At 43.3% G+C, this 23,346-nt stretch overlaps 1 protein-coding gene across 1 annotated transcript in view; it reads left to right on the plus strand.

Moving 5' to 3' along the window:
* The window catches only part of UTP20 (UTP20 small subunit processome component), a 128,256-nt gene extending 105,545 nt beyond the window's left edge, over positions 1–22,711 (plus strand). Inside the window, exons 57-62 of the mRNA XM_075209252.1 lie at positions 2,951–3,141; positions 9,469–9,540; positions 18,469–18,723; positions 21,158–21,284; positions 21,736–21,881; positions 22,406–22,711. Coding sequence (XP_075065353.1) covers positions 2,951–3,141; positions 9,469–9,540; positions 18,469–18,723; positions 21,158–21,284; positions 21,736–21,881; positions 22,406–22,561 — 947 coding nt within the window. The 3' untranslated portion in view covers positions 22,562–22,711. The remainder of the gene's footprint in view (positions 1–2,950; positions 3,142–9,468; positions 9,541–18,468; positions 18,724–21,157; positions 21,285–21,735; positions 21,882–22,405) is intronic.
* Positions 22,712–23,346: the final 635 nt, after the last annotated feature.

A 23,346-nucleotide genomic window follows, 5' to 3' on the forward strand; every position in this document is an offset into this window, starting at 1 on the left:
TCTTCACTTGGTTTTAACTTGTTCAACAAGGAAGTAGAGATTCAGAGTATAGCTGCTCTCACCTACCCGCCCAGAATGTCAACTTTGGTACTTCTATCTATCTGCTTGGGAGATATATATAAAAAGAAAAATAGGGGCGCCACACATAGTGCATTAAATGTAAAACACAATTAGTGATATTCTCCACAGATGTTAAATTCCCGTACCAGAAGTTCAGATAATATTAGCTTGAATAATGTGCTGATGAATCCCCTCTTAGTACCGTCTGTATTAGACCACTGGAGCATGAATGGGTGCGGACCACCAGCAGTAGATCACCGGATGGCTGGAACTCAAAAACAGCCACAATAGTATAATACCATCAAGTTATATTTGACACGACTGATGGCTTGATAACAAATTTATTAAAATTGCGGCACAATGCCTCACACAGCATAGCTTAAAATCTATTGGGTTTCATTTATATATATATATATATATATATATATATATATATATATATATATTTATTTATTAGTGGGAAGGGTTATGTTGTCATAGGAGGAGGAGGTCTATAATAAAGTGTTATAGCTCCAGTTGCTGGAGTTTAACCTTTGAGTAATATATGTGTCCCTTATTGGCTTCAGAGAAGAGGAATGAATAATAACTTTAATCACATTTATATTCTGTATCATACCTATCATTTCCTTCTTTTTCTTCAGAATTCCCTCCTTTCTCAATAGTTGCCACAATGCCATGCATACCACTTTCCTACTTTACTTGGACGCAGGGGAGGCTCTTAACTCAGGCTAAGGTGGTAGATGGAATGGAAACTAGTGTCTGCCATACTTTGTGAGCGTTCTTATGCTCTGATTGGCTGTTGGTTGATTCTAGCTCCACCTATTGTTATCGTAGATTTGTCAGGCGTCACAGTAGAGAAGACAGGACATGCATAAAACATGGACATACATAAAACAAGGACATACATGGCAGACAAAATAAATGCAGACATGAAAACAAAGGGTATGGAGGACCTTGTTCATTAGAGATCTTGTGTAGAACGGAGTTGCCGAGTTGGGAGATATTTTGAGACAAGAGAGGAGATGTATGTTGGTGCAGCTTTGTTGATGGCCTTGTAGGTTAGTAAAAGTATTTTATATTGGATTCTGTAGAAAACAGGCAGCCAGTGTAGAGACTAACAGAGTGATTCAACAGAGGAATAACGATTTGCAAGGAAAATCAGTCTTGCCACAGCGTGCAAAATAGATTGTAGGGGTTTGAGTCTGTTTTTGGGAAGACCAGTAAGGAGGGAATTGCAATAGTCAATGCGGGAGATAAGTGCATGAATTAAGGTTTTTGCAGTGTCTTGCGTGAGATATGTGCGAATTCTGGAAATGTTCTTTAGATGTATGTAGCATGATTTAGATCTAGAGTCAATGTAGGGAACAAAGGATAGGTGCGAGTCAAGGATTACACCTAGGCAGCGAGCTTGTGGGGTGGGATTTATGGTCATGTTATCAACAGAGATAGAAATGTCAGGTATGCTCTTGTTGGTGGGTGGGAATATTATTAACTCTGTTTTAGAAAGATTAAGTTTGAGTTGGCGAGAGGACATCCAAGATGATATGGCAGAAAGACAGTCAGTTACACGGGACGGGGATATAGGGTAAGCTTTAAAAAAAGAGATGGCTTTTTAGATAGCCTCTAAAGATTTGAAGGTGGCGGTTACCAGAGATGAGACAGGGACAGGTCAGAGGTAGATCTAAGAGGGAGTGAGGGAGAGTATTTTGATATGAGATTTGAGATGTATGAAGGGGTGATGGTGTTGAGGGCTTTGTAGGTAAGGGTGAGTAATTTGAATTAGATTCTGGAGGACACAGGGAGCCAGTGAAGGGATTTGCAAAGTGGTGAAGCAGATGTGAGAAAGGAAGATCAATCCATCCTAAATTCTGCTGCAAGACTGAAGTGTGGATATATGTGTGTTGGGAATGCCAGATAGCATGCTTGAGGTTGCAGTAGTCAAGACGGGTTATAATGAGAGAATGGATAAGAGTTTTTTGGTAGCATGTTGAGTAAGAAAAGGGGGTTTTCTGGCAATGTTTTTAAGGTGGAATTGACAGGACTGGGAGAGAGACTGTATGTGAGGAATAAGGCAGAGGGCAGAGTCAAATGTGACACCAAGGCAGCGGGCTTGGCAGACTGAAGAAATTGTGGCATTATTGACAGTGAGGGAGATTTGAGGGGAAGCTGATTCTGGCTGGAGGGAATATAATAAGCTCTGTTTTGGATAGATTTAGGTAGTGCTTGGGACATCCTTGTGAAGGTAGTTAAAAGACACTAGGTTATACAAGATAGTTCAGAAGGTTCAGGGGAAGAGATATAGATTTGGGTGTCATCAGTCTAGAGGTGGTACTGGAGGCCGAATGAGCGAATTAGTACCCCAAGAGAAGAGGTGTACAATAAAAATAGTAAAAGACCAAGAACAGAGCGTTGTGGGACTCCAACAGATAGTGGGAGTGGAGGGGAGGATGTGCCAGAGGTAGAAACGCTAAAGGAGTGGTTCGATAGTAAGAGAATCATGAAAGAACTGTGTCATGAAGGCCAATGGAGTGAACGGTGTGTAGGAGAAGAGGTTGATCAACAGTGTCAAAAGCAACAGAGAGGTCTAGAAGAATGAGTAGAGAAATGACCCTTAGACTTTGTACCTACTTCAAAAATAAATACAGACAGACATCTCTCATGTGGTGACAACAGATGCTTTTATCACAGTGAAATATATAAAGAGGTCTGACCATACAACATAAAGAACAGCTGAGGAGATATAAGAGATATGGTAAGCTAGTGATAGCTTCAAAATTATGCACACATTTCATCAAGCCCAGCAAAGTGGTATGAAACAGAAAAGTGGTTAATAGTCAGCATATTTGTAATACAATACTCAGTTGATTTATCCTGTTCCTTAATGTTTCAGGTTATGTTCAGTCCCATTTGTGGTATCCCCACAGTTGGGTCTGGCTAACGTCTTCTCAGATTTTTGGACAGTTGTTTTCCCTTCAAAAACCTGAAGAACTTGTGAGTAAATGGATGGCCAGAGAGGCAAAGCAGAAGAAGACCCAGCCTGAATCCTCGGCTCTGTTCTTAACAGATCATTTGGATGCAAAGGTAACAAGACCTTTTTTCCAAAAACATCTTCACCTGTTGCCCAAATTCCTGGTATGCACCCAATCTTATCAATTCATAGTATAGCAAGAGAAGTACAGTTCTATTTTTCTCTCACATCCCTTGGGGGACACCGGGACTTTGGGGTATAGAGTAGGGCAGGCGAATGCTGGCATTTTAACTTTTAGTTAACTAAAACTCTGGCTCCACCCCCTCTATACCCCACCTCCTGCTAGAGGCCAGTCTAGTTCAAGTACCCGGCAAAGCGGGCTGTGCACGGGGCTGCTTAGCAGCCAGTTTTACTTTTTTTCTTATTTTCTTATTTTAATGATAGTGGAGACTGTGTCTCCGAGTTCTGACAGCCGGCGGCTTAGTTGGCTGTCAGTCAGACTCCTGACTGCAAGTTCATTCATTCTGCTCTCCCGCGGCTGCGGCCGGCGGGGAGAGTGTGAGGCAGCGATGGGGGAGGTCTGTGAAGCGCACAGCACGGACGGCTGTGCGGGGGGGGGGGGAGGAGCGGAGGTGCCGTGTAGGTCCTCCTTGTCTGCCTGCTCCCTTTCCCAATTATTTAACCCTCCATTGGAGTCAGACACAGTCGGTGGTGGCTGGGGTCTGTCCTCCAAGTACAGAGAGCATGCTGTCTGCACACACTGCGTCTGGAGGGTTGGCATCAGGTAAGTGAAACTCTCTCTCAGCATAGCGCTGAGAGAGAGACATTAGAAATCGCAGTGGGTTCCCTGAGCTGGCTGTTTTTTTTCCTAAAAGCAGTCTTTTTAATTGGGTAGAGATAAGAGTTCTATTTTTAGCTCAGGGAACAGGGTCAGGCAAGGGTCACTGTCTCAGTGAGCCCTGCTAGGCTGTGGATTGGTGGAGTTGTCTGTCTGTCTTAAATGTTAGCCAGTCCAGAGCTGGGCCCTGAGGGTGGGGTGTGTTTTACTCCTCGGCACTTCCCCCGTGGTAGTCTTTCACTCCTCGTGTGTGGACACCTGAATAGGCAGCCATTTCTAAAGCTCCTGCTTCTCCCCTTTTCTATCCTGTATACTGTAAGGTAAAGGGTTGGGGGTGGTGTGTTTAGCCTTTTGTATTTTTACACACTAAGGAGCTTTTGGCTGTATTGCAGGCTCACTTTCTCTTGTAGTTTGTGTGCTGCTTGTTATCTGTATTGTGTGTATTTTACTGTACTGTTTAGTCCCATCTTTGAACATGTCTGAGAGGGAAAAATCTACACGTGGCAGGGCTGGTGCTACTATGTTAAGTTTCACCTGTGCTGTATGTCATGTTAAGTTACTGTCTGGGCAGTCAGGAACACCGGCTCTGTGTGTGTCCTGTCGGCCCACGGAGACTACTCTTGGTGAAACAGTTGCTGTCTGTTCAAACACGGAGGAGCCTGCTTGGGCTCGGTCTCTATTTAATACAGTGGAACTGCTTGCTCAGAAGGTACAGTCTCAGGCTGCTCAATCTTCTGATTCTGCTTCCTTAGTTCAGGCTTTACCTGTTGTTGCTCCAGTGCAGTCTGGAGAACCAGCATGGGTGCAGGGTCTTGCATCCTCAGTACAGGGTCTGGTAGCGGTCTCTTCCTCCTTGGAGAGGATGATGCAGTCGGTCACTCTGCCTTCCTCAAGTAAACGGAGGCGGGTGGCCGCCTCTTTTCTGGGACATGGATCTGATTCAGATTGTGGTTCCCAGGAAGAGGGTGAGTTTCCGCTGGGCTCTGACATAGATGCTGCTTCTCTGGTGGAGGTCCCAGCAGATCGTCAGAGTGTGGAAGAGTTAATTCAGGCGGTGCGTCAGGTACTTGATATTCCTGAGGACCAAGTGCCTGAAGCTTCTGCATCCTCTCTTTTTGAAAGACGCAAAAAGAGGGAGGTGGTTTCTCCGGCCTCTCCCCACTTGGAGCAGTTGCTGTTGAAATCTTGGTCTTCTCCAGACAGGAAGTTTCAGGTGACTAAGCGACTGCAGTCGTGTTATCCATTTCCCCCTGAGGTTCTCGCTAAATGGGAGACGCTTCCTTAGGTGGATGCAGCTGTGGCGAGGTTGGCAAAGATAACTACTATCCCTCTGCCTAACCAAGCCACTCTTAAGGATGGTGCAGACTGGAAGGTTGAAACCGTTCTTAAGTCCATTTTTGTGGCAGTGGGTGCTTCTTTGAGGCCTGCTTTAGCATCAGCTTGGGTTAACAAAGCTGTTGATCGCTGGTCGGAACAATTGTCTGAGGGTCTGTTGGCTGGCAGGCCATCCTCTGAATTGATTCCCTTAGCGGAACAGATTCAGAGGGCAACGGATTATTTAAGTGAAGCTGCTATGGAAGCGGTGACGATGGCAGCGCGCATTTCTGCCTTGGCAGTGGCAGCGCGTTGTACTCTCTGGTTAAAGTCCTGGGAGGCTGACGAAGAGTCCAAAAAGGCTCTGGAGTCCATTCCCTTTTCAGGAGGTGTTCTGTTTGGTCCTCAGCTGGATTCCTTTTATTTTTATTAGTCAGGCATCAGGAGGTAAGAGCACTTTCCTCCCGGTCAGTGTTCCCAAGCAGAGGATGTCTAGATTTCGGGCCTTTCGTTCCGCAGGTAGGCCTAGAGGACAGTATTCCTCAGGATAATCCTTCAGAGGTCAGACATCCAACCATAGAGGTGCTTTGCAGCGGGGACGTCAGGCCTGGTCGGCGCGTCGTCCAGCTGCTAGGCCAGCAAACAGTCTGCATGACGGGGATTTTGCTCCTCCATTGTCGTCAGTGGTGGGAGCCAATCTTCTGCGGTTCAGGGATCGGTGGTGTAATTCCACTACAGATTTCTGGATTCGGGGAGTGGTGAGCCAGGGTTACAAGATCGATCTGCTCGTTCTCCCTCCTAGGCGGTTTTTCACCACGGGGCTTCCGTCGTGTCCAAGAAAACGGTTGGCTTTAACAGAGTCGATTCAATCCCTTCTGTCTGCCGGAGTGATTATTCCGGTTCCTCATTCTCAAAGAGGTTTGGGGTTTTATTCCAATCTTTTTCTTGTGACAAAACCAGACGGCTCCTTCAGACCGATTCTCAATCTAAAGGCTTTGAACACTCAGATAAGAGTGCCCAGCTTCAAGATGGAATCTTTACGCTCGGTAATTCTCGGCATGGAACAGGGAGAATTTATGGTGGCTCTAGACATCAAGTATGCCTATCTCCATGTGCCCATTTGGAGGGGTCATCAGTCCCTGCTGAGGTTTGCGGTTCAGTCAGAGTACTTCCAGTTTCAGGCTCTTCCGTTCGGTCTCGCCACAGCTCCACGAATCTTTACCAAGATCATGGCGGTGATGGCTGCTTTGCTAAGGGCCAAGGGGATTGCAATCATCCCCTACCTGGACGATCTACTTCTAAAGGCAGACTCTTCGCAGAAGCTTCTGTTACACATTCAGGTAGCAATCCAAACCCTGGAGTCGCACGGTTGGATTATCAACTTCAAGAAATTCAAGTTGATCCCATCACAGCGGATGGTGTTTCTGGGTCTTCTATTCGATACCCGTCTGAGACGGGTATTTTTTCCTCAGGACAAGATTTTAGCCTTACAGGGGATGGTGAAATCCCTGTTGATGGCAAGGAGGCCCTCCATTCATTTTGCGATAAGGCTTCTGGGCAAGATGGTTTCGTCATTCGAAGCAATCCAGTTTGCTCAGTTTCATGCACGGCAGTTTCAGTTAGAACTTCTGTCTCAATGGAACAAATCTCATCGAAATCTGGCGAGTCAGGTGTTTTGCCTGTCTCCGCAGACGCGCCAGTCGCTGATCTGGTGGCTACACAGGCAGAATCTCTCCAGGGGCCGCTTGTTCTCCATTTGGAATTGAATTCTAATTACAACAGACGCCAGCCTTCGGGGTTGGGGGGCTGTATGTCTTCAGGCTCAGTTTCAGGGGCTTTGGACTCAAAAGGAGTCCAAGCTTCCAATAAATGTCTTGGAACTGCGCGCAGTGTTTCACGCTCTAAAAAGTGCGCAACATTTGCTGCAGGGAAAAGATCCAATCAGAAAATGTCACAACAGTGGCATATCTAAATCATCAGGGCGGCACCAGGAGTCCTCTGGCCATGAGGGAGACTCACAGGATATTTCTGTGGGCAGAAGCTCACGTTTCGGCAATCATGGCCGTATTCATTCCCGGAATAGAAAATTGGGAAGCAGACTTCCTAAGTCGGCAGACTCTACATCCAGGGGAATGGTCTCTCCATCCGGAGGTGTTTCAACAGTTGGTGATGAAATGGGGTCAACCGGATGTCGACATGATGGCATCTTGGTTGAATCACAAGGTTCCTCGCTACTGTTCCCGTGCGAGAGATCCCGGGGTAGTCGCGGTAGACGCTATGTCCGTTCCTTGGAAGTACTGCTTAGTGTACCTTTTTCCTCCGATAGCCATGCTTCCTCGAGTACTGCAAAAGGTGGAGAGAGGGTGTTCCAGTGCTGCTAGTAGTGCCGGATTGGCCGCGCAGAGCTTGGTACACAGACGTGCTCTTCATGGCAGGAGGTCGGTCGTGGTGGTTGCCGATTCGCCCAGATCTTCTAACCCAGGGTCCCTTTTGTCATCAGGGTTTGCATCGTTTGGATTTAACGGCTGTTGAAGCCAGGATCTTAAGAGCTAAGGGATTTTCGAGGCGGGTGGTTCAGACCATGCTTCGTGCTCGAAAGCCGACTTCAGCCAAAATATATTGTCGTGTTTGGAGGACATATATTGGTTGGTGCGAAAAGAAAGGGTATCCTACATCTTCTTTTCGTCTGGCCAGGTTACTGAGGTTCTTGCATTACGGCTTGGAGGCAGGTTTGCGTCTTAGTTCTCTTAAGGGTCAGGTGTCAGCTCTTTCAATTTTCTTTCAGAGAAAACTTGCTGTTATACCTGATGTGCAGACTTTCATTCAGGGTGTTCTTCATGTTCAACCTCCTTATATTCCTCTGGTTCCACCATGGGATTTGAATTTGGTGTTGAGGGCTTTACAGCATCCTCCATTTGAGCCTTTGAATTCAGTAGATTTCAAATTTCTTACTTTGAAAACGTTTTTTCTTTTAGCCATTTCAACAGCACGCAGAGTTTCAAAGCTTGCGGCTTTGTCTTGTAAGCCTCCTCTGCTAGTTTTTCATGAGGATAGGGCAGTTCTTCGAACTAAGCCCTCCTTCCTTCCAAAGGTTGTCTCTAAGTTTCATCTGAATCAGGATATTGTCATTCCGGCTCTAACTGATTCCTCGTCTTCTAAAACGATGACTCTTCGTTATCTTGATGTGGTTCGTGCCTTGAGAATTTATGTTAAAAGATCTCAGAAGTTTCGTAAAACTGAGGATCTTTTGCTTCTTTATGATCACAAAAGAGGCTGGCCAGCTTCTAAGGTGACCATTGCTAGGTGGATTACGGCTGTTATCCGCCAGGCTTACAACGGGGCTGGGGAGCCTGTCCCTGATAATCTATGGGCGCATTCTACAAGATCTGTAAGTGCTTCCTGGGCGGCACGCCATGGTACCTCCAGTGAACAATTGTGTAAAGCGGCCACGTGGTCTTCTGTACACACTTTCACAAAGTTTTACAGATTTAATGTGTTTGCCTCTAGGGATGCAAGTTTTGGGAGAAAGGTGCTTCGGGCTGTTTCTTCTGAGCGTTCCCTCCCGTGAGACAGCTTTGGGATGTCCCCAAGGTCCCGGTGTCCCCCAAGGGATGTGAGAGAAAATGGGATTTTTATACTTACGTAAAATCCGTTTCTCTTAATCCGTTGGGGGACACCGGGCGCCCACCCTTACCGCTCTGGTTTTTCCTTCTGTTTGACATGTTGTTTGATTGTTAAGAGAATGTTATGTGTTAAGTTTATTCTCTTTTCTTTGGTTCTCTCTATATCCCTTTCTGCGGGCTTGGTTAAACATAGACTGGCCTCTAGCAGGAGGTGGGGTATAGAGGGGGTGGAGCCAGAGTTTTAGTTAACTAAAAGTTAAAGTGCCAGCATTCGCCTGCCCTACTCTATACCCCAAGGTCCCGGGGTCCCCCAACGGATTAAGAGAAACGGATTTTACGTAAGTATAAAAATCCCATTATTTAAACAATGAATTGTGACTTTAATAATCATCTGACACTAATTGTTGCTTGCGTATTTAGATTAAATATATATGCAATGTTTTAAACATATTGTTGTTAATTTTTTGGGCTATTATCATCCTTAAGTAAAAATTATTGCTTATGTTGTTGAAATCCATGTATTATTTGTATACTGTTTTTGTTTGTTAGAAAAGTAAAATATGTAATAGTACTATACATCAGTGGCATGTCATAGCCTGCATTTATAGATTTTCTGTACACATTTGATGTCCTTAATGTTTATACTATATTATTTGTGTTCACAGATGAAAGACATGGCTCTCGCATTCTTCCATCAGCTGCATTCAAAGTTTCTTGACCAGACCCTGGGAGAACAGGTATATTTTCTACAATGAATAAAAGATTAGCTCTAGTGAGGTCTTTGCCAGTGTAATTTCAAGAAGGATCGCCATACAGAAAAGCAGCCTTTACAGGAGTTTAGCATGCATTTATTTGTACAAAAAGACAGAATTCCTATCAAGGGGGTCACGCAAATAAATGAGATGGTATAAAATGAAATCCTGCCAATAGTGTAATGTACATGAGCTCTTGGCACCCCTGAATCTTTTAATGAGTAGTCATCTGCTAACAGCTTTTCCTGGAACTGCTGCTTAATACATTATCTGGAAAACCTTATATGTATAGATGATACAGCTGAATATACTTCCCCCTACAGGAACTTGGTAGCAGTGAACTCTCATTTAATTTGCTTTGTATTTTGGTTACAGACAATATACCTTCATTGTGAAAAAGGGAAATTACCATCAATTTAATATGAACTAGCAGAATCAATATTACTATCAAGAAGTGAATCAACAATTTTCAACCAAGGCAACAAATTTCCATTGTCATAGAAATTTGTGTATTGTAAATGTGGCCATGTACTTGGCTACTTTGTTGGCCAAATTAGCAGATTTAGGTAAATTTGTCTGAAATTGTTGTATGTGTGCGACACCACCAAATAATAAAGATGACGGAGAATGATTTCCGGACACAGTCTTGCATATCTCGTGAGATGTGGCTTCTAGTTGGATTCAATTGAGATTGTAGAACTGATAACTATACGATTTGAGATTTATGGCCATTCCATATCTACGATCCATAATTGTAAATGGCATGGAGGAGACCGTGGGAAAACAATACAGGTGTAACTTTGTCATGGTAGCCGGTGACCTCCATCGTGTGTGTGTATGTATATGTGTGTGTATATGTATATATGTGTGTGTATATGTATATATGTGTGTGTACATGTATATGTGTGTGTATATATATATATATATATATATATATATATATATATGTGTGTGTATATATATATATATATATATATATGACACATATACAAGTTAACCCGTGCATGATACTCATGCATTCTAGTCAAATCAAGCTACTTAAGGTGTTAAAAAGGTTCTTGTCATGCATTTGGGCCTAGCCCAGGCCTCCTCAGGGGAAGAGTGTTACTTCCCGACGCAAGCGCCCTTTTTTTTTTTTTTTAAATTCTTTTTTTATTGAAAAGAAAATTAAACAGCTTTTACAAATATATCTGTTTTGCATTGAACGATGCATTAAAGTCATTAATAAACATTGCATATAAAGATACAGTTACACGAACGAGGTGTGTCATTGCACCAGTATATATAAAAAAAAAAAAACAAAGTACCATTTAGTATACTATAATACATCATGTAAGGATGGGGGAAAGGTCAAGAGGAATACAGACAGGGAAGGAGGGATAGATCAGAGATGAGAGAGAGGGGAAAGGGGGGGGGGGGGTTCACCTATTCCACTGAGAATATAGTGGCGAGTCCTTAAATTCAAGCCACTTGAACCATATATAGTAATACTCCCTATATTTGTCTTTTGATGAATAGAGTATGTCATCCATTATTCTGTAGGATTCTAGACGGGCAAACCATTCTTTGGTGGTAGGAATATTCTGTGATCTCCAATGCACCGGGGTCACGGCCTTTGCCGCGTTGCTGAGGTTTTTAATTGTTGATTTTTTATATTTTGAGATGGTCAATTTATTAAGATTCAATAACCAGTATTTGGGGCAATTAGGTGGTTCAACGCCCATTATTTCTTTTGAAATCAAAAGAACTGCGTCCCAAAAAGTTCTAAGAGCTATGCACTCCCACCATATATGCAACAGAGTACCTGGTGCTGACATACATCGCCAACACAAGTTTGACATCCCAGGCACCATCTTAGCCAGCAGGTTGGGGCATCTATACCACCTAGTCAAAATTTTATATTGTGTCTCCACCACCCGTACACTGACCGAGCTTGACTGAGTGCGTAAAAGGATATTTTTCCAATCTTGCTCAGGAATCGTGCAAGCCAGCTCCCTTTCCCACTCTCTAATGAAGGTAGGTTGTTTGTTATAAGCATGTTCAATGAGAATACTGTAAATGAGAGACAAAGTATGATTAGGATATAATGCAGTGGTACATATAGATTCAAACTGGGTAAGCGACCTCCCCACCGACTCTCGGACCTCCGAAGACCCCAGAAAATGGCGGAGCTGTATATATCGCCAAATCTCCGCATTTGGTAGTTCCCATTTAGCTTGGAGAATGGTGAAGGGTAAGACCCCAGACGCGTCCACCAGCTGGCCAGCCCTGCGGAGTCCTGCCCCAATCCAACATCTGAATGTCTGTCTAGTAAGTCCTGGAGGAAACTCTGGGTTGTCAAATATCGGGGTCAAAGGCGAGTGTCGTGAGGAAATATGAGGAGCCGCGCGTAATTTGGCCCATCTAGCTAGGGTTGGCGAAACAGTCGGGTGGATGATTTTAGGGAGTGAGTGTAGCCATGATGAGAACTTAAGGGCCTTGCCTGCGACGTAACTCTCTATCCAGACCCACTGCTTGTCCAGTCTCTGCCTTGTCCAGTCCACCACTCTATTTAGTATGACCGCATCGTAGTATAACGCGAAGTTGGGTAATTGTAGCCCCCCAGCGTGTTTCCGCATATATAAAATGTCATGTTTAAAACGTGGGCGCCTCCCATTCCATACAAAATCCCTAACTGCTTTATGTAGCGTCTTGAACCAGGAGGTGGGAAGGTGTATAGGGAGAGTTTGGAGCAAGTAGAGAATCCGTGGTAATACATTCATCTTGACCACGTTGACTCTGCCTATCAGAGAGAAGCCTTTTGGACACCAGTTTTTCAGGTCTCTACTAATTGTATTGGTGATGGGGATAAAATTGTCCTCAAAAATCTTTTTGTTATCCTTATTGATAAACACCCCCAGATATTTAAGTCGTGAGGAATGCCACGTGAATGAGAATGCTGGCTTCAGGCCTTCAACCACTGTCTCGGGCGCAGAGATGTTGAGTGCTACCGATTTTGAATAGTTTATTTTAAAGCCAGACAGCTCGCCAAACTGCTGAAATTCTGACACTAAGTTAGGAATTGAAACCACAGGATTAGTGAGGATTGCCAGGAGGTCATCCGCGAAAAGCGCCAATTTAAAGCTTTTGTCTTCTAACCGTAGACCAGAGATATCAGGGTTTGCCCGGATGGATCGAGCCAATGCTTCCATACACAAGATAAAGATCAACGGAGACAAGGGGCATCCCTGTCTGGTACCGTTGGATATTACAATGGGTTCTGATAGTTCCCCGTTAACCCGGACTCTTGCCGTTGGTTTCATATATAGAGCCTCTATTCGGGCCATACTCAATGGACCTAAACCCAAGTGACTAAGGACCCCCCTCATAAATTCCCAGTCCACTCTATCAAACGCCTTTTCGGCATCTGTGGATAGTAAAACCGTAGGGATGTTGGCGGTGTGTGCGTATTGTACCAAATTAATTATCTTAGTGGTATTGTCCCTTGCCTCCCTTCCCGGAACAAACCCCACCTGATCAGAATGAATGATTTGGGTCAGATATGGTTTTAATCTATTTGCAATCAGTTTAGCGTAAAGTTTAATGTCCCCATTAAGTAGAGAGATGGGTCTATAACTAGCACATGAAGCTGGATCTTTCCCTTCTTTTGGCAATACAGTAATCTGGGCAGCTAGTGTTTGAGGGGAAAAGTGTTTCTGGGCAGAGACAGAGTTAAAGGCCTGGAGCAAAAGAGGTACTAATTGTGTTTTGAAAGTTTTGTAGTAAAGAGTGGTAAAACCGTCCGGCCCCGGGCTCTTCCCTGATGGCGTCGTCTTGATCGCCTCCTCTAGTTCCTCAGTCGTAAAGGGTTCTTCTAACAGTTGTACAGAATCCTCATCTAGCGTGGGAAAATCTATGCGTTCAAGGTATTCTGCTATGCGGGTCTGTTTGGTCGGGAGGCTAGATGTGTTAGATGTGTCAAACAGATTATAAAGCTTGGTGTAATAGTCCCGGAACGCCCCAGCGATATCAGAAGTGTGAACTAGTGTGGACCCTGCGTCTGTCTTGATCTGGGGACCATATAGTTGAGCTCTCTGTTTGCGCAAAGCACGGGCCAGAAGCTTCCCTGGCTTATCTCCCCACTGATAAAATTGGTTCTGACATCTACGGAGGTCATATTTAATTTTATCTGACATTAGTTGATTTAAGGCCTTCCTGGTTTCTGTCAGTTCTATCATAACAGAGGGATCCAGGTCTGATTTGTGACACGTTTCAAGTGTCTTTATTTTTTCTAGGAGCGAGTCCCTATGGGCAATTTTTTCTCGCTTTCTAACCGCACCCATTTGAATAAGTTTACCCCGTATAACGCATTTATGAGCTTCCCATAAGGAAATCTTCGAAATGTCGGGTGTGTCGTTGGTTTGGACATAATCCGTGATGGCCTCTTCTATCATTGTCTTGTTATGCGCTTCTTGAATTAAGAGTTCGTTTAGTCTCCAGGTGAAAGGTCTCTTAACTATCTTAGAAATAGAGAGCGTCAGGTACACCGGCGCGTGATCTGACCATGTGATCTGGCCTATAGTTACCTCTGAAATCAGGGGCAAATGGTTATGGGTAAGGAAGAAATAGTCCAGTCTCGAATACGTGTTATGTGGGTGCGAGAAGAAAGTATAGTCACGGTCTGTGGGATGTTTAAGACGCCACGCGTCAACCAGCTGGTGTTCGTGCATAGTACGTCTCACCCTTCGATACAGCTTACCGGCCAGTCTAGCGGATCCCGAAGATGAGTCCGTCGGAGGATGCAGAACCCAGTTGAAATCTCCGCCCATTACAGTGATGCCCTTCTTTAACGATTCCACTTTGTCCAGAAGCTTTTCTAGAAATACAGGTTGATTAGAGTTCGGACCATAAATATTAACAAAGGTATACATTTGGGTGGATATCATACATGTCACTGCCAAACCTCTGCCTTCCTGTAATGTATGTGTGTCTATGTCCTGAACAGGCAAACGACTGGACATGAGAATTGCCACTCCCAGGGACTTATTTTCCGCATTGTTGCTCATAAAGACATGTGGGAATTGGCGGCTGCTCAACCTAGGAGCAGAACCTTGCTTGAAATGAGTTTCCTGTAAAAAGGCTACGTCAATTTTTTTGGCCATAAGGTCGCGTATTAAACGGGACCGCTTTTCCGGGACATTTAGACCCTTAACGTTAAGGGTAACGCATTTAAGTCTACCCACCATTACCAAGCAGTTCTAGGTATTTACCTGTGTACCACCACAAGGGGAAAGTGTGTATGAACCCATAGGTGAATTGTAGTGGGGGGGAATTGAAGAAAGTAGGAATGAAGGGGGAGGGAAGAGGGTCAGGAAGCCATAAGTGCTTAGACTGAAGTATCAGTATCAGCAAAGAGCTACTAATCATTGGCAATTTTGTAAGACCGTTCCGGCATACCATATAGGATCGTGATCCAAACATGGTCCGGAATATAGCACTCGGTCTTGGAGCCCTGAGGAGGGCAGTAAACAGCGACAATCAAACATACATAGATAGATGGTCTGCATCTCGTCCTCAGCAGGGTCCCGGGTATTCTCAGCCCAGGTCCCTATCTTCCAGGGAGGTGCAGGACCTCTGTTACTTATATGTACTAACATATTCAATTTTTGTAAAGAGAACAACAAACAACTATGCATGAACACACAGCTAATCGAAAATACTTGAACATTGTAATATTGGAAAACATTATAACACTATAACCTTAGAAATCTATAGAAAAACTTTTAGAAAAATATTGATGAGCTAGGCAGATCTATATTGAACACTAACAGTTGTAAATAGCATATCAGAGATGAGGGGGATAAAGTAGGCAAAGGTAGGATAGGAATATTCACGCCCAAGAGAAGCTATTCACGGTAGCAGGTCTTTAGTTGGGTCTTATGAGAGGTTCTCCTCCTAAGGGTGAAGTCTCGCACTCATTTGTGCGTATTCAAGTGTTCCCTTGTGCCTGCTGATTCAGACGCTTTTGGGGTGACCGCTTGGATCTACTTGGAAATTGGAACCTATCATCGTGTTGGGACTCCATTACCGGATACAAACTTTGATGGGACTCCTGCCATTCAGCTAGAGTGATTAAAGGAATGTTCAGAGTGGTACAGAAGTCTGGTGGAATCCTGAGGACCGTCAGTTTCCCTTCATGTGTAACTTGCAGTTGGAGCGGGAAGCCCCATCTGTATTTAATCGATTTTTTCCGGAGCTCCTCCGTAAGGGGTTTAAGTAACCTCCGAAATTGTAGGGTTTGCCAAGATAGATCTTGGAATATGTGGATTTCCTGACCGTTGAATTCCACTCCTTGGAGACCCCTTAGCTTGCGGACGATTTCATCCTTCTGTGTGTAATAGTGGAGACGGCATATAACATCTCTAGGCCTTTCCGTTGGGGACCCCCTTGGGCGTAATGCTCTATGCGCCCTGTCAAATACGATTATATTGTCGGATGGTAATTCTAGGACCTCATTAAACATCTTTGTCAAAGCATCAATAAGGCCCTGTGGGGGGACGTCTTCTGGCAAACCCCGTATCCGCAAATTATTACGGCGACCTCGATTGTCTAGATCGTCCATCTTTTGCTGGAATCCCTGCAAGGCCTTTGCCTGCTCCGCCACCGTCTTTTCTAGAGCTGTAACACGTTCATCACCTTTTTCTTTGTGTTCCTCGAGTGCAACCAATCGATGGCCAAGGTGGGCGATATCTGCTTGCAGTGTGACCACTTCTTGGTGTACAATCTCTTGTAATTTTGCTTCTAACGCTTCAAAGTCTTTTTAGAGGGTAGCTCTTGCTTAGTTGGGAGGGACTTAAGCATCCTTAAGACTTGTGACAAATCAGGTTGCTCTGTTATCTCAGTCCCCTTCTGGCGACGTGTTTCGTCCTGTCGTGGGTCAGGTGATGTTGATCCAGAAGCAACGGAAGGAGATGCCATTTCTGATTCTTCCGTGGCCACAGGGGTTTTTAAATATGAGCGAAGGTCAGAACGTTGAGGGGTCTCTTGGGATTTTCCTTGATTTTTCTTAGCTGAGCTTTTACGGTCTTTGCCCATCAAGACGACTCTATGTGTGTTCAGCAGTTTGTTCAAGGTATAATACTCATTGCAGGTAGTACATAATGTTGAGGTAAGACTGCCGCTATTCACCCCTCCTCATGATTGGTCTAGGCGGCCATCTCGCAGGACGCGAGCCGTGGTCTGTTTAAAGGAATATTACCATGTGTCCAGTGCGGCCCTATTCTGACTAAAGAGCCAGCTTCCCAAGAGCAGAATTTATATACTAGTTGACTTTGTAAACTTAGGTTGAATAATGTAGTGTAGTAGCGAGAGTCTGCCACCGGATGTCAGTGTTGCTACATCAGAAAGACTCAATCCAGGTCTGTTACACGTTAAATCTGAACAGAAATATTTCCACTGGATGTAGCCTGGTATTTAGCAGGTGATTACTCCTTTCTGTAATGGTTCTATATTACTGCCCTGCTATCTGTAGGAAGCCAACTTCTCTCCTTCAGGCATCCCAGACATACAAACAGCTTGTACCTTATTTTGGTGTCTCGCGGCGTCAGTGAGGCCAAAGTGTCAGCAGCTGAGGGATCTGTTTTGTGCTGCAACGAGCGTTTGAGTGCTAGTATGCAGAGGGGGGCCGGGGCTGCCCCTTTTAATCCAGACCACTGATTGACGTTGTGGACTCCCAGCGGCGCCGCCGCAACCACCCACAATCTCCCCTTCGTACCTCCAGACACAATCCTGTGTGCAGAAGGAGCTCTCCGTCCGCTTGTGGCTGACAGGCTGCCGCGTCCGCTAAGCTGCCCCGCCAAGAGGGGTCCTGACAAGCGGGGACGATTGGATGCCCTCCAAATAGGTAAGCCCCAGATCCGGATGTATGGACCCGCTTGTGATGTTCAACCTTAGGATGGGGGTGGGGATGTGATGGAGGCTCCTTAATAGCCACGTGGAGATCCAGGCCGCAATCCCGACACTCGGCTACACGACAGTTCCACGGGCGTCCGAGGGCTCAAAATGCAGCCCAGGTTCTCCCCGGTGCAGCTCCGTCCGAACACAGCTGATGAGCGCACCCCCAACTCGAAGCACCGAGGGGTACACTACACGTTGGAGCAGGAGCTCACTCCCAACACGTCCAGCTCGAATGGCCGCCAAGCCACGCCCCAAAGGGTCATTGCAAGCGCCCTTTTTAATGTGTGTTCATGAGGTAAAATTACCTCACGAAAATGAGTTTGAGCCCTTAACTCGTAAATTTAGCCTTTACTACCCCTCCCACGGGGAGAAGGGGGGATGATGGAAGTTAACTGACTTCACTATTCTAATTTTTTTTGTCAAATAATGTCAGTATACCAAATTTAAGGTCAATTAGATGAGCCCTTTCTGAGAAAATAGTTTTTTCTTTTATATATTAGATAATGCTAAGAATTTAGTAGGTCAGTGTATAACTTCGCCCAGCAGGTGGCGCTGCAGCTTGTTGTTTTTTTTTTTACACACACAGACACACGCCACTAGGCTTTTATATTATAGATATGTATGTATGTGTGTGTGTGTGTGTGTGTGTGTGTGTGTATGTGTGTATATATATATATATATATATATATAGAAAATGTGTGTGTATATTTATTTTCTATCTTGGCTGTCTGTCATAATAAATGTATTGGCATAGAGATCAGTCGATCTCTACTCTGATCAACTTCTCTGCCCATTTTCTCACGTCAAGTTTTAGTTATGGATACCAATAGAGCGAATATGACAATTTTATGATGGAAATTTGTAGAAAACATAAAATATTTAGTGGAGATAGCATAGTTATAGACCAAAGTTAAAATATCATCACAAATGGAATGCTTGTCTTGTACTTTATATACTAATGATGTTTGTTATTTTAAGGTCATCAAGAATTTGTTATTTGTGGCCAAAGTTATCTACCTCCTTCACCCCGAGTTGGATAACACACAAAACAATAATGAAGAGAAAGAAGATAATACTATTGAGCTGGAAGCTTCTGGCGATGAGGAGGAAACAGAAAAGGACACAGAGAAGGAGAAAGGAGATAAAAAAGTTGCCACGTTGATGTGGCTCATGAAAAAACTGACAATACTGGCCAAAAGAGAAGCTGCCCACACGCCTAAAAATCCATTAAAAGTGAGTGTGACTGCTCTACCAAAATGTGGTAAAATGTGTCGCGTGTTCCACTCTTATTTTGTTTTGATATGTGTAAAGCTTATTAAGTATTTATTTTTTATGACTGTGCTTTCGATATGACCAGGATGTTTGCAGTTTAAATCATTATATCTCCAACCATATCAAATAGGTAATTCATGTATAGCAAGACCTGCTACATAATGTTCACAACAGACAGGGAAAAAAGAGGGGTTTAAAATAAAATTTTTAAAAGCTTGGGTTTCTACATCTTTTTGCTGTCTTCAAAGCATAAAAAATTACAAGACTTGCTTTTCCAACACAATAAGAGTTATAAGAGATTCTGCCAAACCACCTCCAAACAAGCTTTCTTGTTTGGAGACCAGTTGGAAGTACACTGTATGCCATAATAGGTACAGGCTAATGGAAGTAGAAGTGATTTAGCCCCTGTTAAAAGTCAATTCAGACTGCCTACCGCATATACATATTGAAACAGGTTTACTCTCACTCTGTCACTTCTCTCTAAGTGTTTCTGGTATTATTTGCTCTGTTGGTTTATTATGGTTTTAGTGTATTTCTTGGCCTTTTTTTGGGCTAGGACGTCCGCCTTTTCTGCTAGCGAATTGATGCATAATCTTTGGACTGACTAATCTTCTGGCGGAGTAGGGGACAGGTTAGAGCATTTTACAAAATAATTAATTTAAATGTTTATTGTCCCTTTTAGGTTTTCCCATGTTACTTAGCAGCTAAGATGGCTTAAACACTGAAGATGGTTTTGCCCAGAGCCGGATTTAGACCTCATGGGGCCCTAGGCAAGATACTGATTTGGGGCCCCCTCCCTGAAAAAATCCATAGCACTATAGTTTTTAGCATAACATATAGCCTAATTCAGGGCCTGGCTGGCAGACTTTAGCCCAGGAGGGCAAGCACATAGCACTGTCCCATAAGTAGCGGCCCATTTTTAAAGGTTGGTCTCACCGCCAGCCCTGGGAGGGCCCTCTGGGGACCGCTGGGCCCTAGGCAAGTGCCCAGGTTGCATAGTGGTAAATCCCCCCCTGGTTTTGCCAGAGACATTTCCTAAACTGATAACAAGCATAAGGATAAATCAGGGGGTGGGATAGCGTGGCTCCCCCAAGATATGCTGCCTTGTTGTACAGATCCTGCCTTATTCAAGGCTCCAATCCATGACTGAGCCCCCTGGCAAGTCTTTCTCCATAATATCCATGACGCGAAGACAATTCAAACCTGTCTGTCTTCCTTGTGTTTATTGTCAAGTTGAAAGAGATTAAGGGGCATATTCAATTGTTGAATATCCCACGGCGTTAAAACTATTACCGTTATTACAGTAATAGTAAGCTGGATTTCAGCTCAGGGAGTTGCGAGCTGAAATTCAGCGAGAAAACTACCGTAATGGTTTTTACGCGCACTATTACCGTAGAGATTTTTGGCGTTTCCGCCAACAATTGAATATGCCACAAATACTGATCCACTCTGGTATGCTAATATTAGATCCACAAAGATCTACCTGGTGAAATGCGTGATATCCCATGCACAATAGGGCAGCACTCATTCCCAACTAGATGAGATGGGGCCAGAAACCTCAATCCTTTGTTGAGCTCTAGCTCAAGGACTCTCTGGGTGTAGCAATTTTTCATGCCTTTTCATACAGTGCTTAAAGGGTGTCAAATTGTGCAGTCACTCCAGAAGCCCAATTAAGACCCTTAATAGCTGAGCTAAGTAATTGGAATTGGAGGGTACGTATATCCATTTTCCCAGATTACTCAACTGGGGAACAAAAGCAGAAGGTTGCATCTAATGTTTTCAGCAAACTCAGCTTCCATCCAAAGTGTTTCCATATACCATTTTATTTCTAAAATACTGTCTCTCTCAATGCAATATTAAAATGGAAAAACATTAGAGATTTACTAGCTGTGTGCCAGTGATAACCCACCAAAATGTGTATTTTGCTAATGCTTTTTTTCCAGGAAGAGGGATATGTGTTTGTTTGGATGACGTGTGCTACTTGTACTAATATGATGGCCGTTGAAATTACTAGTGCATCCACTGGAGGGTTTCAAGCCTTGGAAAGTAATCATAGAAAAAAATGAGGTGTAAAAATCATTATCGGCTATACAAAATCTGTTATTTTCACAGTAGCCCAATTTTTATACTTTGGTAATGGATTGCATGTTTGTGTCCCTCTAATAAAGCAGCATGGCATAGCAGTAATTTTAGAACAAAGCATTTCCCAAACATAGAAGTGTTTTTGATCAACATAACGCATTTTTTTTTTATTTATATATTTTTTTTATATAAAAATAAGCTACTTTATGCATTATTGGGTGATTCTGGCTCTGGAATGTAGTAACTGAAAAGTGGTATTTGTTATAAGTGTAGTCGTTACTGATTTATTTGTGCTCTTTTTATATCTTCATAGAGAATATGCGTTTTTAAATTCCTGGGAGCAATAGCGGTAGACCTTGGAAAGGAGAATGTGAAGCCATTTTTGCCAACTATAATCGCTCCACTCTTCAGAGAACTCAACAGCACATATGCAGAGCAAGGTGAGGAGCAGCCACTCATAACTCCTGGGAGGGGAAGACAAGGATCGTTTTTTCCAAGACCACTTTTAAACCCCCACCCTCACTTGCCACTTTTGCTGTGCACCCTCGCTTGTTGTGAAGGGTGCACACCAATGGGTATTTACTGTATAAATATTTCTTTGTAGTTTTGTTGTTTTTAATGCCATTTATATTTCAAAATACTGGGGGGGAGGGGTGTGACCCAATGTCAATAGCATCAGTAATGATGGCTACAGATAGAGTAGAAATGTCAATTACAAGAAAGTGACAGTTAAGATGTGGTAGGGCACAATAAAAACAAAAATGAAGGGGCAGCAGAAAATGAAAACAATTAAAAACATATTTGTAGCAGAATGAAAATCAGAATAGAATATTCCTCATAAAAAAAATAAACACGGACATGGATTCAGCTCACCTCAATTTTCTTTTTTAGACCCAACTTTGAAAAACCTTTCTCAAGAAATCATAGACCTTCTAAAGAATTTGGTTGGTCTGGGTACTTTCTCTTTGTCGTTTGCTGGTGTACAGAAACAAGCCAATCAGAAGAGAGCGATCAGGAGAAAGCAAAACGCACTCCAGGTAATGTTTTATTGCATTAATGATAAATAACACCAGCTGACAGAAATACTTTCTTATTATTATGATTTGCTGCCCGATTGTTTACCCAAAAGAAAAATAGAAGTATTTTGATTGTTATGCACCAGGGATATCATGATCATAATCAGCTAATTGTTTCAACAGGCCCCTTTATGGTTGAGCAGCTAGTAGCTGATAGTCTTTAAATTAGTCTGCTAAATTACTTTAGCTTTTAAGGGCTTATGTCTAGTATTGTTGACTTTAAGTAATCTGCTCTGAGCTTATTGCTACAGAAATAAATAATTATGACCACCAAATATATGTATACGAATGTATGGGACATTCTCTAGCAAGCATAGAAGAACTACTAATGTCTTTTATTGAGGTTACCATAGTGATGATCCCCCTCTTCATTCTCTGTGCTGAATATAATCCAACCTGTAATTTATGTCTGAATTTGCTGGACATGGACAAGTACAGTAGCATCATACTGTGAAAGTAAGATTATGAGTTTATATTTCTTTTAGGCGGTGGCAAACCCTGACTTGGCAGCCAAGAGGAAGCTCAAGAAACACAAAAAGAAAATTGAAGCTAAGAAAAGAAAAATTGAATTTCTGCGCCCTGGATATAAAGCCAAGAAGCCACGCAGTCACGCTCTGAAAGACTTGGCGATGGTGGAATAAAAGTGGCCTGCATTGAGTCTGCTATACAATCATACAGCAATTGTTCTTGTATAATATTGAGTGTTGTGCTCCTATGGGAAAAAAAAAGATTTTAAGTACAGTTTAATGTACTGACTTACATTTACTAATTAAAATGTTTTCTAATTAAAACGCAAGTTCTAGTTAATTTTTGGTGATGTTACTTTTATTTTTTTATTTTAAACATTTCAGTCATCAGAGAGACACAGACTAACTAAACTAGCAATTGGTCCCACACTGACTCAGGGCATTTCTTAAACCGCCCTCCAGCATGAAGCAACTCAAGTGCCTTCAGCATGTGTATGTGGGCTGCGCTCTGCCCACTGTCTTTTCACTCATTAGAAAAGATCTTTCTTTATTCAGCTTCAACATTAATTGGGTAAGCAGAAATTCACTGGGGTGTACAAACCACACGGAGACACTGAAGCCAGTTCACGCTGCATCTAATTTTGCTCTTGTACTAAGTAGCACTGACAGGGTTTTGTGTGAGTGGGCATTTCCAAATAGCGGTAATTCAAAAGTTGTAAAAAAAAAATCATGTACAAAAATAGAATAGGAAGGTTCAAGATTCCAAACATATTCAATAGACTATTACCCTCTAATGCTAAAAGAAGTCATGGTATCACACAAAGAGGAAAAAATACATTGCCGTTTATAATCATTATCAGAACACTACTAACAGAGGAAAGGTCAAAGTTCCTAAGTGGGACTACCACCCTTAATCTATTTTAGGAGGAATAGTAGCATCACATCCAGATGAAATTAGT

The sequence above is a fragment of the Mixophyes fleayi genome, chromosome 4 (genome assembly GCF_038048845.1).
Source record: "Mixophyes fleayi isolate aMixFle1 chromosome 4, aMixFle1.hap1, whole genome shotgun sequence".
NCBI lineage: Eukaryota > Metazoa > Chordata > Amphibia > Anura > Limnodynastidae > Mixophyes > Mixophyes fleayi.